We start from the raw sequence: 17,954 nt of genomic DNA, 5'->3' as shown, positions 1-17,954 counted from the left end.
TTTTTTTTTTTTTTTTAATTTTTCTTAATTTTTTTTTTTTTCTTAATAGGTCTGATTGTCTAAAAATAAATAAGTCAAATGCGTGCCGTGACCAAAAACTACATTTCCCACAATACATGCCGATTATGTTACCCGCGAAGTGACGGCATCCCGCCACTAGACTGCAGTGTTTCCACATCGATGCGATTTTCCCAACAAGTGGAATTGAGAAATACAAATAATGATCCCAAAATGTCCAGGAAGAGAAAAATTGATGCAGATGGAAGGGTGTTTCAAGAAAGATGGGAAGGCGAATACATGTTTGTGCTTCAAGGAGAAAAACCGGTATGTCTTTTGTGTTAGGAGGCGGTGGCGGTTGTCAAAGAGTACAATCTACGTCGGCATTTTGAGACCAAACACGGAGGTAAGTATGCCAAATTTAGCCATCAAGAAAAACAACAAATTGCCCAAGAATTAAAAGGCAAACTGCGATCGCAGCAGAATGTGTTCGCGAAAGCCACAACCAAAAACAACGCGGCAGTGAAAGCTAGCTTTGTTGTGGCTGAAGAAATCGCCCGCGCTTCAAAGTCTTTTTCAGAGGGAGCGTTTTTGAAGCAGTGCATGCTGAAGGTCTGTGAGCAGGTGTGTCCCGACCAGATACAGACTTTTAAAAATGTCAGTTTATCAAGAAACACCATCGCGGACCGAGTTAAGGAACTAGCAGGAAACCTGGCAACACAGCTGGCCGAAGAGACACGCAGCTACATAGCTTTTTCATTAGCTGTTGATGAAAGCACAGACAACACGGATACAGCGCAGCTATCTATTTTTATTAGAGGCGTGAAGTCGGACCTCTCTGTCACTGAGGAGCTGTTGGATGTGGCTGCCATGCATGGGACCACAACGGGACGGGACATTTTTGATGCGGTGGAGAAGTCCGTCAGTAAAAACGCATTGCCCTGGGAAAACTTGGTGGGATTAACTACAGACGGTGCACCTGCAATGTGTGGAAGAAAAGTGGGCTTGGTTGGACTAATGAAGGAGAAAATGCAAGAAAGTAACTGTCTCTGATAACGTATCATTGCATTATCCATCAAGAAGCTTTGTGCGGGAAGGTGATGGGGATGGATGATATAGTGACCACGGTCATGAAGACAGTGAACTTCATTCGGGCGCGTGGCCTGAATCATCGTCAGTTCCAGCTGTTCTTGCAGGAGATGGGCTCGGAGCACGGAGACGTGCCGTACCATACAGAAGTAAGGTGGCTGAGTAGGAGCAAAGTCCTCAAACGATTTTTTGAGCTTAGGGAAGACATTGCTCTTTTCATGCAGAGTAAAGGAAAACCCTTGTCTGAACTGTCAGATCCAAACTGGCTGTGTGACTTTGCTATGTTGTGTGACATAACCGAACATCTCGCCCAACTGAATCAGAAGCTGCAGGGACGCAAACAAGTCATCACGCAGATGTCCGACACGATCACGGCTTTCCAGCGTAAACTTGACCTATGGATGTGCCAAGTGAAACAGGACAATCTTGCCCACTTTCCTGTTTCTCAGAGCATCTCAGCCTCATGTCCCGGTACTTTCTCATGTGCTCAGTTAGCTACCAAACTGAGCCTGTTGATGAATGAGTTTGATCGGCGATTCTCTGACTTCAGACCACAGCACTCTGGATTTGCCATCTTTGCTAGTCCTTTCACCACCGACGTGTGCACTGCACCCCAACAACTTCAGATGGAGTTAATAGAGCTTCAAAGCGATAGTGGCCTGAGAGCAAAGTTCCAGGATGTTACAATCCAGGACTTTTACCGTCTACTGCCCCCTGCTTTCATGCCACAGCTTCGACTTCATGCTGCCCGTTTTCTGTCTATGTTTGGGAGCACCTATCTGTGCGAACAGATGTTTTCAATAATGAATCTAAACAAAAACAAGCACAGATCACGCATCACTGACGACAACCTCCACGCTGTTCTACGGATTGCTACAGCACAGGACCTAAAACCAGACATTGACACACTGGCCACGGAAAAACGGTGTCAGACATCTGGTCAGAAAACACATTGGTAAGCATTTGAAAAAACCTAATAATATATAATAAAATGCAATTCAACCAAGAAGAACAATAGTTAAACTATGTGCAATGTAATGATTGTGTTTGCATTTTGTTTTGTGTTTGTTATTTACAGAACATGATCAATGGATGAGGATGGTGGAGAGGGGATCCACATGGTGTGTTCAAGGACAGGCAGCATCTCCTCATCAAAAACTAACCTAAAAACTTGACCAATATAGTTGTGGACTGAGACAACCCTTATTTTGTTATTTTGAGTTTATTACATATTCTACTTTATATGTGTAGCAATGTATTTAGTGTTTGCAGGTTTTATGTGTTTCTGCAAACAAATGTTTACTGTAATCAAACCATCTCTCATGAGTTGGATGTATGCCCCCTGCAAGGCTGTGTGCAGCCATTTGTTTTTGTAAAATGCTACATCTGTCACACATGTTCTTAGCAGCTCACAATTGTTGGTTTTACAGTTATTTGTTATTTCAAGTTTTGAACAAAGTTAATGTCATAACTTGTGTTTGATGTTATTTTTCTTTATTCACTTGGATAGTTTGATCGTTGATTGATGGAGTAATATGGGTTTCATAACCTGACAAATTAAAAGGATTTATGTTATAATAACAGAGCAACAAGCAAACATATTTTTTACATCTATGCAAATATATATGTAATATTTGTAACTTGAATAAGTAATACATTCAGTTATTTAACATTAAGGAGTAGTTACATTTATTTTACATTGCATTTAGTTACATTGCATTTAGTTACATTTATAAGTTACATCTGGCCCTTTGAGGGCAACGATTATGCTGATGTGGCCCTCGGTGAAAATGAGTTTGACACCCCTGGTCTAGAGGCAAGAGCTTCGGAGCTAAGAGGCGGCGTTGCTTACGTCGAGGCGTGCAGGAAACTAAACCCACCTCCCCTGAACATGGGTCGACTGAAGAGTCTCGTCATGCCTGCCTACAAGCAGTAGTGCTGAGCAAAGTGACTAGAAGGCAACCACACGCTTATAAAAAGAAACACACTTTATAAAGTCAGGCAACACTAACCAGGCTTCGTGTGATTCTGTTTATTTGCACCTTACTTTGACCATCCGTTTGCTGTTATTGATCATTGTGGAGAGCAGGCAGACGTTTTGTTTTGTATTATAGCAGCTATCGGATGGAATCAATACATGGGCTGCACAGGTTGTCGTGTCCGACTACCACAAGTAGAATCATAATGAAAAATACGCCGGTAAAATGTGCCTGTAGAAAACGGCTCATGCCACAATAGGATAGCAATAGCAAGTAGCCAGTTTACCTTCGGTTGCTATGCTAACATCACCCATTTTATACCAGAGATACTTTACAGGGCTGCTAACACGCATTGAGCGTGAGAGTCACGCAATTAACCCATATCTCACGCACTCACGCCCAGGGGCGCCGTAAGGGGGTGAAAAGTTAGGACGATTCGAAGGGCCCGTGACTGACGGGGGCCCCAAAATATTTAGAACATTAAGGAAAAAATATGTAAGTAACCTTTCATCAATCCTCAATAATTAACATTAATAGAACGTTATATTGATAAAGTACTCACTAACCTTACGATTAATTTAACTTATTTTCTTCCAAAAGTTAATTATCCAAAGCCTCTGTACAGGGCCGGCCCTAGACTTTTGGGGGCCCTAAGCAAGCTTTGGCTTGGGGGCCCCCCTCACTCTAGCGCGTTCTCACTACACACAACACGGAACCAACTTTTGTCTTATGATGTTAGGATAAGCACACATATTGTATAAATAAGCATGTAAACACCGTGGACCTAACCTCCTCTAGGGGGGTCCTCACCTCCTCTAGGGGGGTCCGGGGGCATGTTCCCCCGGGAAGATTTTTTTTTTAATATTGAAGTTAAAAGCATCAATCTGGTGCACTTTGAGAGAAAAATTAAGAGATCTATAGATACATCTCAACATCCATATGAAACAGAACTGTAAACAGATTTTTCTCTATGGATATTTTACAAATCACTTAAACTTTATTTTTATTTGTCATATAGTATTTCATAACTGTTTTTCATTTATTCTCTCTGGCTGTCCATCTCATAATGTTTACATAGAAACTAGCTGTCAATAGGAATATCATTCAGAAGAATTATAATTTCTTGCAAAAGTCTGTCCCAAAAAGAGGTTCCATATTTAAATTCAGGTGTTGTTATGGCAACGTCAGTGGCCAAACAGCCACATTTAATGCTGCAAATACGTTCAAACATGCTGTTGACATATAAAGCAGTGGCAACTATGCCACCATTTCAGCTGACTGTTTCTCAGAAAAACTGTCACATAACATCAGTGTTGGGACTAACGCGTTACAAAGTAACTTGCGGTAACTAATAGCGTTACTAGTTACCTATTCCCATTAAGTAACGCTGTTATAGTTACTGTGATTTAAATGGGTGCGTTACTGCGTTACATTATGTGATGAAACTGAACCGAATCTCCCTGCGGATGTAACTTACAGGCGAATACAGCGATGTCCTCTCACAGCACCATGGAAAAGTGAAAGTAACCAGAGAGGAGTGATGATTGGTTAACGTGGGGTAACATTTCAGGGTAAGCCAATCAGAGACAGAGTTGGGCGGGTCTTGCCTTATGGGGAAAATACACACACACGAACACTTGCTAATGCTAACACACACACACACACACACACACACACACACACACACACACACACACACACACACACAGCAACGCTCACCACCAGCACAAACACACACACACACACACACACACACACACACACACACACACACACACACACACAATGGCAGATGCAAGTATCAGCGAGAGCAGCAGAGCATTTACAACTTGGAGATATAACCACTATTTTCAATTTGTGGGGATAAAGGACACAAAAAATATTACGGTCAAATGTAAACTGTGCGCAGGACAGAAAGCATTGTCTTACTGTGCCACAGAACAACACAAACATTTGTATTTGTATTGTTATTATTTTTAAAGTAAAGTAAAGTAACTTGTTACTAGTTACTTTTACAATTTAGTAACTAATAAAGTAACTAGTTACTTTTTTGAGAGCAGTAACTGTCATAGTATTGTTAACTGACTACAAGGGGAGTTGCCATATACGTTACGGCATGTTTACGACAGTTACAGTAAGTGGGAGTGGCGCGAGAGGTAGTCTAGGTTGGGATTGATGAACCACGGGAGGAGGCAATAAAGCGTGCTGTTAAATAACCAACTGTTCCGTTGTCTGTTAATATCCAAGATATTACATGGTGTCAGAAGTGGTCGGGATGGCAAAGTTTCAACCACCAGAGAGTTTTTGTTTCGAGAAACCCGCCGAATGGTCAGACTGGAAGAAACGGTTTACACGGTACAGGACAGCTACTAAGTTGGACAAAGAAGAAGGTCCAGTTCAAGTAAGCACGCTGGTGTATGCGCTCGGGAAGGAAGCAGAGAACATTCTCAGCTCTTTTACCTACGGGGAAGAGGAAAATGAGTCACAGTATGATGTTGTACTGGCGAAATTTGCCGCATATTTCATCCCGAGACGCAACGTTATACATGAACGGGCATGTTTCAACCAGAGAATGCAGCGCGCGGGAGAGCGCGCATAGACATTCATCCGCGCACTATATGAGCTGTCGGAACATTGCAACTTCGGAACGGCTCGTGAGGAAAATATAAGAGACAGAATCGTGGTGGGAATTCTAGACAAGGATCTGTCTCAGAAGCTACAGCTGATCCCAATCCTCACTCTGGAGATGACGGTACAAGAGGCGCGTCAATCAGAGGAGGGAAAAACTCAAGTTAACCAGCAAGGGGAGCGGGCTTACGCCGTGCAGGAAGTAGCACAACGGCATAGCAGAGGTGCAACACAGAAGTGGCGGCACCCACAGAGAGAGAGGCGCCAGGAGAGAGAGTGAGAATGACCACAGGAAGTGCTGGCGGTGCAGCAAAATGCCACACAGCCAGCAGGATGACTGCCCAGCAAGGAGGTCTACTTGCAATAATTGTGGGAAAGGTGGAAACCTGGGAAAGGGTGTGCAAGAGCAAGCAGGTGAGAGAAGTGACTGAGGGTGAGGGATCAGAAGATGGACAGTATTATTATCTGGGCTCAGTTAATAGCATGCCTCACAATGATAATGAATGGACAGTCACATTAGAGATGGGCAGCTCACCTGTATAATTTAAAATAGATACTGGAGCCGATTGTAGTATCATAAGCGAAACTGTGTACAAAACACTGGAGCCAAAAAGGGTTCTACAGAGGCCAAAGAAGGTGCTGAGTGGTCCCGGGGGTGGATTGAACTGTTTAGGGCAGTTTATAACTCAGACCAGCTACAAGGGAAAAACATACACATGCAGGCTCTATGTCATTAGAGGGCAGAGTGTGAATAACCTACTCAGCAGGCCAGTAGCTGTAGCTATGGGGTTAGTAAAACGAGTGGGCGAGGTCAACACCAGTGAACAGGAGTTTGGCCTACTGAAAACACAGCCTGTGAAGATAGCTCTAAAGGACAATACCCAGCCCTATGCAGTATGCACAGCACGCCGGGTCCCCATACCGCTCCTGGGTGCAGTGAAAGAGGAGTTGGAGAGGATGGAAGCCAACGACATAATTGAAGCCGTGACTGACCCAACAGAGTGGTGCCAGTCCAGAAAAAGTCTGGAAAAGCACGCATCTGTGTGGACTTAAAGAAGCTTAATAAGGCTGTCAAAAGGGAGAGATTCATCTTGCCGACATCAGAGGGGATGATAGCTCAGCTCAGCGGCTCCACAGTCTTCTCCTCACTTGACGCAGCGTCAGGGTTCTGGCAGATCCCACTGGACAAAGACAGCCAGAGGTTGACCACCTTCATCACGCCGTACGGAAGGTACTGTTTTAAACGTCTTCCCTTTGGGATAAGCAGCGCACCTCAGATATTTCAGAGGAAGATGGTGGAGACGCTAGAAGGGCTGGATGGCGTTGCCGTCTACATGGACGACATCATCATCCATGGCAGCAACACCAGCGAACATGATGAACGGCTGCAGAAGGTTCTGGATCGGCTGGAGTCTGCAGGCCTGAAGCTGAACAATGAGAAGTGTGTGCTGAGAAAGGAGGAGCTGCACTTCCTGGGTCAGGTGATCAACAAAGATGGTGTACGACCCGACCCAGCAAAAGTGTCTGCAGTCAGCAACCTTGAACCACCAGAAAACGTGCAGGAACTAAAGAGAGCACTCTGCATGATCAACTACCTGGGGAAATATATTCCAGACCTCGCCACAGTGGGCCAGCCACTATATGCACTGCGCAACAAGCAGCCTTTGAGCGAGTTAAAGAGCTCCTCACAACGTCACCTACCCTGGTGTACTATGATGTTAACAGGAGCACAATGGTCTCAGCAGACGCAAGCAGTTATGGGATAGGCGGTGTCCTGCTGCAGCTCCATGGCGAGGACTGGAGACCGGTAGCATACTGCTCAAGGCGACTGAGCGACGCTGAAACCAGGTATGCTCAGATAGAGAAGGAGTGCCTGGCAAGCGTGTGGGCGTGTGAGAGGTTTCAGATGTATCTCTACGGCCTACCAGCATTCAAACTGATTACGGATCACAAACCCCTCATCCCACTGATGAACTCCAGGGATCTCAACAATGTGCCATTCGGCTGCCAGAGACTTCTCATGCGGTTGATGAGGTTCAACCCAGAGGCTGATTATGCGCCGGGGAAAACCCTGGTGGTGGCAGACACACTGTCCAGGAGCCCACAGGAAGACAAGGGGCTCAGTAGAGACACAGACGTGGAGTGTTACGTAGCAGCTGTGATGAGCAGCATTCCAGCATCGCCGAAAAAGATAGACAGCATCCTCGCGGAGACGGCAGTGGACGAGCAGCTCCAAGAAGTGATCAGGTACATACAAGAGGGGTGGCCTGAACACCTAGCACACATAAACACCTGTGTTAGGGAGTACTTTCCCGTTAGGAACGAACTGTCTATGCATGATGGGGTAGTGACCAGAGGGAGTAGAATAGTGATACCAGGGAGATTGAGGTCAGAGATACTAGAACGCATACATGAGGGCCATCAAGGTCTTAACAAGTGCAGAGACAGGGCCAACACTTCGGTGTGGTGGCCTGGCATAGCCACACAGATCACACACAAAGTCGAGAACTGCATGTACTGTCGTGAGCAGAGGAGAGCACAGAAGAGAGAGCCTCTCCTGTCAACACCTCTCCCAGACAGGCCGTGGAAGAGAATTGGCATAGATTTATGTGAACATGAGAGAGAGAGTTACCTATTCATAGCTGACTACTACTCTAGATACCTGGAGATACTCCACATGCCTACCACGACTAGTGCACATGTGATCTTGAAGCTGAGAGCCACGTTTGCCCGGCACGGAATACCGGAGGAGGTTGTCAGTGACAACGGACCGCAGTTCAGCAGCGATGTCTTCAGAGGCTTTGCCTGTGACATGGACTTTAAGCACACAACCTTTAGTCCCCACAACCCACAAGGAAACGGTTATGCTGAACGTGCAGTTCAAACGGCAAAGGGGATTCTGAGACAAAAGGACCCCCTACTTGCTTTAATGGTTTACCGTTCTTCTCCACACAGCAGTTCGGGTGTCAGTCCGGCAGAGCTCCTAATGGGCAGGAAAATCAGGACGGCGCTGCCCACTCTGGCCAAGAACCTGCAACCAAGGTGGCCGAGCAGACATCACATCAGAGCTCGAGATGCTGCGGAGAAGAGCAAACAGGCCTTCTACTATAACAAGCGCCATGACGTGAGAGGGCTCACACCACTGCAGCGAGGAGACCATGTTCTCACCAGACTGGACAATCAAAAGACCTGGTCCACACCTGCATTAGTGGCAGGTGAGAGTGTTACACAGAGGTCTCATCTCATCGAGACGGAGCAGGGTGCTCTGTACAGACGTAACCGTCGACATCTCCAAGCGGTGCCCGTAGCGGGGCCTCCAGCGAACGATGGCACAAATCCCAGGAATAACACACCAGACATTCAGATGAGCCCAGAACATGGCTCGCCTGGTCCAACAAGGAACACTGATGGACTGATCCAAACCAGGTCTGGTAGACCTGTTAAACCTGTCCAGAGACTTGACCTATGAGAGGACAGTTCAATAATAAAAAAAAGGGTGTTGATATTGAAAAAAAAAGAGGGAAAAAGGGGATATGTCATAGTTATTGATGTGTTGATATTGTTAAAGAAAAGATATCTAAGTTATTGATATGTGTTGAATTGTTAAAGAAAAGATATCTAAGTTATTGATATGTGTTGATATTGTTAAAAGGAAAAAGGGAGATGTCATAGTATTGTTAACTGACTACAAGGGGAGTTGTCATATACGTTACGGCATGTTTACGACAGTTACAGTAAGTGGGAGTGGTGCCAGAGGTAGTCTTGGGATTGATGAACCACGGGAGGAGGCAATAAAGCGTGCTGTTAAATAACCAACTGTTCCGTTGTCTGTTAATATCCAAGATATTACAGTAAATATAAGTATTACTAGTTACTTTTTTAAAGTAACTTGCCCAACACTGCATAACATCCACATATGTCAGTGCTAGGTTGATGCTTAGCTAAGCTAACTGTGAAACACTTTGACTGACAGGACTCCGGATCAACTGTGCACTGTAAGGTAGCTTCTAGCTTCATGTCGAACAGTAAGTCAACATTTCCCAGAGAGCTTTCTTTGAAATCACCAGGTAACGCTAAAAAACATTACATTTAGATTATATGACAGTGTTTATTTAATATATCTGGCTCGCTATAGCTACTTGCTAACGGTTTAGCTTACTCCCGCGATTCAAAGTAACGTCAACGTAGCTGTAATTTATGCTTTGCTTACATGTTCGCATAACTTGGAAGCTTACTGACATTTACATACCTTGTTTACCTGGCTTAAGCACTCATAAAAACGATTCAAGCCCTTCTTAGACTTGACACAATAAATGTTGGCTTTATTAAATATTTTTATTAAATATTTTTAATTAAGAAATAAACCTAAGTATAGTTCATTAGTGAACACAAACTACTTTAATCAATTCACTTATTACATGTATTTAGGACAGATCAACTCAAAATGAATTGTTTTCATCTTGGGACCACCCCTTTGCATATCCCCTTTGCACATGCGCAACATCTGTTCTGTCATTTGCCGCCTTTAGTCTGACACTGACTGTGGAAACTGACTGGGGAAAGTCTATTATTTGGTAAGTATTTATTTTAGAAGTCTCAAGTAGTTTAGAACATACCCTGTTTCCAAGTAATGCCTTTTCATAATATCGACAAGAATATTTGAAACCACCGTGTTATATTTTGCTCCGTTTTTAGTTGGGTAAACGGCAAGCTAGTTATAGCTAGCCAGATAACTGGTAGCTAGAAGCTAGCTTGCTACATGTGGGTAGCATTGAATACCTGCTGGATAATGGAGATCAGTAGATTGTATTATATTAGATTTAATGATATTGTCATTGAACACAGTACACCAAAATTCTGTTTATATCCAACCAAAAAAATGCAAAGAGTAATTAAAGTGCATGAGGTAAGCGCCACCATTTTCTATCATAAAGCTTTGCAGGTCTGTCACCTCTCCAGGCCTTAGTGCAGGCAGGCAGAGGAGGACAGGTGAAGCCACTCGTTTCTGTAGGAGTTTAGTTGAGTTTAGGCACTGGTCTTTTTTTTACTGCCAAATATTTAATATAAATAATGAGATAATACATGTGCTTAGTCTTTTATGGGTAACCTCACTCACAAGCAGGCACCCACAATTGTGCAGAAACGTAGGCCTAAGTTACTTTTTTGATTCCATTTTACTTCTCAGAGTAGTTTTAATGCTGTATACTTTTTGCTCATACTTGAGGTAAACCTTTAGAAAAAGAGTCATCACTTTGAATTTGTTAGATTTGGGTGATTCTATGGTACTGTTTGAGACACATTTTTATAATTCAAATCCAAAATGTTGCAAACACAAAGATTAAATAAAGAAGCACCATTTTTGTGAACTATTTTAAATACAGACATTCAAGATTAAATGTCAATGGTGTCTGTAAAGTGTGAATTTACTTTTACTTGAATACTTTTATTAAACATGGTCAACATTCATTTTCGGACGTTTCGTGATACTTTCTTCTGTATCTTCAGATGGTAGTGTTAATCATTCATTGTAACATTTGCCCAACTAGATGCATGTGGTAATGAATAATCATACATTTAGCTAGCTAATGGTACATTTTCCGAAATTGTTTTATATTTTATTAAAATGTTGGTGTAACATATTTGACATGCTTTCATGATTGGATTTCCGCTATGTAGCTTCAGTGTTGCTGTAACATGATTGTTACTCTATTCTAAATGTTAACATTTGATCTGTTTTCTTTGGTGAGAGCTCTAATGCAATCTTAACTAATGCATTTGTACTCACATCTCTAATATATTTATCTCTTCAGTGTTTCCCCTAGGTTTACTGCCTTGGCAGGGTGCTGCTCGAAAACAAATGTCGGGGCGCCCACATTTTTGTTATCCTCTGGAGCAGAGAGGAGCTGTGAATTATTGTTATCGATATCGTACAGTCACAAATGTATTTGGACATTAAAAAGTAATACAGTACAGTGTTACACTATACTGTATTACTTTAATTTAAACTGTATTCCCTTCTTATCATGTTGTCTACACTTCTTCCTTTCATTGATACATTTAAATCACCTGACTACAGCATATAACATACCTGCTGCAACCCTGTGCTGCTGCTGCTTCTCTCTGCCTCATCCTCTATTGCTGGAGGCAGCTCCACCTCATCTGATCTCTGATATGAAAGCAATCGTGTTATGATCATATTGAGCTATTGGTGTTAGTGTAACATTAAACAAGCAGTCTACTTGTCATACATTGCTGACGATACATTTTAAGTGGCAATTTGTTGAGTCACTGCCGCTAAATGCCGGTAGCATCAAGCTAGCAAGTCCTGCATTAGCCTCACATCAACAGGTGTAGACAGAACATCCAATTATCCTGAGCTAATTTACTGAATAAACCAACTCACATCTCAATACTGTAGTTCAAAACCGGGTTACCTGCTCCATCTGTGAGCTATTTTTAGAATGCGCACGCTACGTTCGTTGTCGCGTTCGCGCGCGTCCACCTGGGCAGGCTGTGTGTGTCCTTCTCCCGTGACGATAACGGCTTGCGGTTAAAAAATAATAATAAACGAATTTGAAACTTGGGGGGGGGGACAAACGGGCAGACAGCAGAGCTCGTGCCAATAAAGCAGATTTGTTTGACTTTTTTACACTTTGTTGTTCTCCTCCTTTCCTCCGCTCTTGTCTCTGATTGTGAGCGCGAGTGTGTGCATTCGTGTGTGTGTGTGTGTGTGTGTGTGTGTGTGTGTGTGTGAGCCCCGCCCTTCAGAAACAGAGCGGAGGGAGAATGTGAATACGCAAAGCAGTGTACACTGAAACATGAACACATTGGATAAATAACATGGCGTTTAGTTTATTTAATAAAAGAGCACATGTTCAATGGGAAAAGTGACCGTAGATAGATGACTTCAGTTGAAATTTGGTGCTATATATATATTTTTTTTTAAAGAAAAAACAAAATAAAAACAGCTTGAATTTCAGGCAGGGCGCGGGGCTCCGTTGGCAGGGCGCAGCGCCCCGCCAAGACAATGTTAGGGGAAACACTGCTCTTATTTTGCAGTTTCATTTGGTTACCAAGCTACTTGTGGCAACCTCCTAATGATAGTAAGTAATAAGCTATTTTGTCAATACTGGCACAAGCTGATCTGTATCATTGTCAGTTGTTCAGTGTGAAATGTACTAATTGTCTTTATTCTTCTTTTCAGATTGTGAATGTGGCAGTGTAAGGTCTGCAGTTTGGAACTAGCTAGCAGATATTTGTTGTTACAACAGTTTAGGCAGACCCATGGGCATTTTAGGGGCAGTTATCGCTATCCATGTCCATATTCAGATTGTCCCTGTACATTTGATACATGGAGTAAGCTACTAAATCACACATACAAAAGTCATGCTAAACAGCAAACTCCAAAGCCAGTAGAAGTACCTACATTCCAGTGGCATGTGTGCTCTTGCAGAGAACTAGCAACATAATTTTTCAACACATCAATGGACATCTCAGGCATGATGAAACAGTTCCGTCTATGTTTCTAGGATGCACATTTAAAGCTAACATTCACTGTACATTCAACAAACACAAAAATAGGAAACACAAGGAACATACATTAAAAGACTTTAAAGCCAATGTCGTCAGTACAAGCGGTATAAACGTACACAGTACTATACCTCTCATTTTGGGGTTTTAGAACCGGTTGAGTACATACTAGATGCCCAGAGGAATAGGACATTTCAATACATCCCTCTTACAATCTTTGCAACGTTTGTTTGTGCATGTTTGTATGTGTTGACTGTTTTTATTATTGTCTATAATGATGAATGGCTCCACAATCGCAATTTGAATTTGCCAATTATCCTACGTCCCAATTTGGTAATAATTCTGATAAACAAGGAACACATTGTTGTATTTTGTTTGTCAATAATATTTTTAAGGTGAATGCAGAGTTCTTGCGCATCACCACCAAGCCACTGCAACCGAAGTCCATGTATCAGCTGGACCACTTTTCCGACAAGCTGCTACAAATCTTCACCAGCAAAGGAGGAGTGAAGGGGAAAAAGATAAAGGAAGCCCTTGCAATCATAGATTCGGTTAGTACAAATGCATTTTTCGTCAGATACCATGTCCTGCTTAGGGACATTTAGACTGATACGACCTTTCTGGTCTTCAGACAACCGCTCTGTCGCACCCACATTAACTAAATTCTGTCCTGATTTGTCGACCCTGCTTTAGTGTGACAACATCAACACCAGGAGGGAGTGCATCCTGAGAAGCCTTGTAATATACCTAAATGAAGATCCAGACTCGTTCTTCAAGGAGTACCTGGTAAGTTTATACAATATTTTTCCCATGTAGCGTTGAACAGTGTTACCCTAACTTATTAATACCATGGCATGTATTTATAATGAGAACATCCTATGGCACACCACCATTCATAGCCAAGGCTAGATGTCTATAATGTCAACTTCTCGCTTGTGTGTATTACTTAAGTATCTAACCTGTGTATCTTTGTGACTATTATTATTTTGTTGTTTTGTTTCCCATTGTAAAGGTCCTTGGGTCTCTTGAAAGGCGCTATAAAAATTGTAATTATTATTATTATTACCAATAAATAAATGAATGTAAAAAATAAATACAGGAATAAATAAGGAAATAAATAAATAAATATGGATATTAATGAATAAATAAATGTATACATTAATTCAGGGATAAATAATAAATAAATGCTGAAATAAATACATTTAAGAATAAATAAATTCAGAAATAAGTAGGTAAATGCATAAATAAATAAATATGGCAATAAATAAACGTATCAATTAATACAGAAATGAATAAATACATGCTGAAATAAATAAATTCTCGAATAAATAAATATTGAAATACATATAGAAATAAGTAGGTGAACGATGCAGAGAGGGACATTTCCAACACAGTCATGGGGATTTACACGATCCGAAGAAACGGGGATGGGGGGCCAGAGGACGTGGGAATTGTTATTGATGTTGAATTGAGGATTACTGTCACCTTCCTCATCCATGATTGGCATTATTATTATTTTTCTGAGTTGCTTTTATCTCCTGCTCAGTCTGTTTATTGATATGTTTTATAAAAAAAGAAATGCAGACAGACAAATAACTCTGACAGAGAACTTTGACACTGTTTCCACAAGTAAAGTGAGGATTGGCTATCCACCTCAATTGTTATCTGAGAATTTTCAATAAAAATATCTCAACTAGGTTTTGTCTCATGAGTGTCTTAATGGGGTAGAAAGTGAAAAATAATTATATTTTTACATTATTTATTTACCAATTAATTATATTAGTTTGAGTGGACAAATGTAAATTCATTTAATTTACTTAACGTAATAATTTTATTTCAGCATTATTTGATAAAAATGAGTTGGACTAACTCAATTCAATTTTATTAAATGGATGTTTTTAGTTTCAGTTGGGGCTACGAATATTTATTGGATGGAAATCCTGCCCACAATTGAATTGAGTTCATCCAATGAGTTATTCTTTTGAGTGAGTGGTGGCTCTGGGGTTGTGTGAGCCACCACTTGAGAATTGTCGTATTTTTCAAGAAAATATTTTCTTATGTTCATCTTCAAAAACTCTTGAGTCCGTCTGACAGTTTATTTTAAACATTGTCACAGCTCACAGGATAGGTACCTGTCAGCCAATAAGAAAGATGTTTATTTCCATTCAACTCTCTGGTTAGTCTGGTGTCTTGCCTCTGTTGCATTCACTGAACACGGGAAATTACAATCCTGCCGTCCTCTCTTGTGTCATGATGAGGTTCAGGTAAAGCACGGTTAATGTATATTATTGACTCAATAATATAATACATGACTTTGAGAGTAGGCAATCTAGGCATATTAACACAATTAATTAAACATACTTATCACGGCGACGGTGTACTGAGATTTTTTTTTTTTTTTAATTATTATTATTATTTTTTTTTAATTTTTGCAATGGGCGGCCCCTTAGTGGCTGCGGGGCCCTAAGCGGCCGCTTATGTCGCTTAATGGGTCGGGCCGGCTCTGCCTCTGTACACCCCCTTCTATTTACATGCAATGGTTTGGTCCTGCCTCCAAACGCGGTGTAGCACCGGCACTTGCAGAGTGAAAACATGTGAGGAGGGATGCTAGTACTTAGCCTACACTTGTGTTGTACCATGTCTCAACGACTCAAAAAGTCAGCTCTAAGAAAAGAAGAGAAAGGAGAGAAAGACAAGAGAGAGGGATCAAAGGGCGACAGTATGTCACCCAGTTTTTCACAAGAAAAGGTGTGGTCCATGAGTGGTGGAAATTATTCTGTAGCTAATGTTTTGTTTTTACTAAGCTGACATTAAGTAGACTACTGTTAATATCTTTACAGAAAATTCAGAGGTTTTTCATTTCACTGCTCTTTTAGCTGACATTTAAAGGTAGGGTAGGTAATTCACTTCAGAAACACTTTTTGTTATATTCCATGGAATGCTCTTAACATCCCGATAGCAATGAATATATTAAATGCTTTGACAATAAATACATACAAAAATGTCATCTGTGGAAGCCTTGGCGCTGTAAAAAGCACGACCAATCATCTGAGCCGGCCCGGCTAAAATAATTGGATGGCATACCTGCTTGTCAACCTTCCAACTGTGTACAAACTTATATTGTGCCCTCATTGGGCATTTAGTAAACTAAATGTTAATCACCGACATTTTGGTTATGATATTAATACTTATGTTATTATATTAAAGCAGGGTTGGGGAACCTCCGGCCCCCGGGCCGTATACGGACTGCTAGACCATTTGGTACGGCCCTCGAGGTAATTTATAAACAAAGTTGCCTGTGCCTGGTGGTGGGGCCCAAGGTGATATATTTTCATGGGGCCCAAAATCCCTGGCGACGCCCCTGCTCACGCCACACTTGCCTTTCCTCACGCTAAGTTTTCGTCCAAAATAAATGTATATAAAAATAAAGTGAAGGAACAGCAAACCGAGCGGTCTACGAAATGAGACGGTCTTCTGGCTTAGTTCAGTAAAGTTGGAACGATATTGGGAGATTCTAATTTCACGGATCAATAACTCATAAACAAAATGTTATTCAGACACAAATGACGTCTCCTAAGTACCGCGTTGACAACGAACTACAATCACATTTTGATCAGAAAAAGCCAATACGCGCCATCCTCCGAGCTGGACACGTTACATTGGTTTCTATCTGCAGCCGGAGAAGAGTGCTCAGGGGCCGTCTGCAAAGTGCAACTCCGAAAAAAGAGAATACAATAATATTCAATCACTATTATACAGATTATTACTACCAAACTCACCACACATCAATAGTCTCCTGGTGGTCATACTACAGCAAGGAGTTTGGAAGAATATGCGTTAGAATATTTTTGGGGAATATTTATAGCCTAATGTACATCTTCAATAACTATGGCATCATCTTAAATAACTTTACTATTATATAGTATATTTCTACCAAACTCACTATTTGCATTGTTGTTGTTAGCATCTGGTTAGCTTAACGGATATTTAAAGCTGTTTCTTAAACAAGGAAAGGGAGATCTCTTTCCTGTCAGACTGAGAGATAACTACAGCTCAGTGAGGTAAGGGAGGGACTCTGTTTAGATAGTTCACTTTAGTCTAGTTATCTCAGTGGGTCTCAAACGTTTTTGGTCACCATTTATGAGAATAAATGAAAAACAGTGATGAAACTCTCCAGATGCACTCTGGAGAAAAGTATAAGCTTGGAGAAGTCGTTATTTAATTTAATCTTACTTCGTATGATTAAAAGCAACACGATCATCGACCCGACGCAGTCCCCCGTTGTTGTTGTTGTTGTTGTTGTTGTTGTTGTTGTTGTTGTTGTTGTTGTGAGCGCCGTTGGGGAGCAAATCAGCGATGATTTATTCGGTGACGTCATGACGCATCAGCGGCAGCACCAGTCGGGCTCTGGGCGGTGTGAACGGAGCGGGAGCAGAAAAGGGAAACCGGAGCTGAACCAGAAAAGCTCTAGCTCGGAGCTAGAAAGGGAAAAGCGCTGGCGTGAAAGCCGCATCTGTGTAGCTTAAGAAATTACTCCCCATTGTTGATATTTAATTGACTCCTGCCAGTGGTAAACATATGTATGTGTGTTTACTCCTAGAACTGTTATTCTTACCAAAGATGTTGTTAGTTTTAATTAACTCCTCAAGAGTTTTGCATTAATCTACTTTATTATGCCCAGCTTACACTTAAAACAAGTAACACTTAAAATGATTGCACAGTGAACAAAAA

The 17,954-nt window shown here is 41.7% G+C and overlaps 1 protein-coding gene and 1 long non-coding RNA gene across 2 annotated transcripts; both read left to right on the top strand.

The window, feature by feature from the left end:
- LOC307029550 (general transcription factor II-I repeat domain-containing protein 2B-like) lies at window positions 1-2,667 on the top strand. Its single transcript, XM_079665627.1, has 2 exons — window positions 1-2,041; window positions 2,165-2,667. Coding segments are annotated over exons 1-2 (945 nt in total). The 5' UTR covers window positions 1-1,097; the 3' UTR covers window positions 2,166-2,667.
- Window positions 2,668-12,905: 10,238 nt separating this feature from the next.
- LOC307039079 lies at window positions 12,906-14,465 on the top strand. Its single transcript, XR_013808130.1, has 3 exons — window positions 12,906-13,774; window positions 13,917-14,009; window positions 14,236-14,465. It is a non-coding gene; the product is annotated as an uncharacterized lncRNA (long non-coding RNA).
- The last annotated feature ends 3,489 nt before the right edge of the window (window positions 14,466-17,954 follow it).

This window comes from Notothenia rossii (genome assembly GCF_949606895.1).
Source record: "Notothenia rossii genome assembly, chromosome: 1".
Taxonomy (NCBI): Eukaryota; Metazoa; Chordata; class Actinopteri; order Perciformes; family Nototheniidae; genus Notothenia; species Notothenia rossii.
Note: the sequence above shows the minus strand (reverse complement) of the source record. Positions and strands in the feature narration are given on the sequence as shown.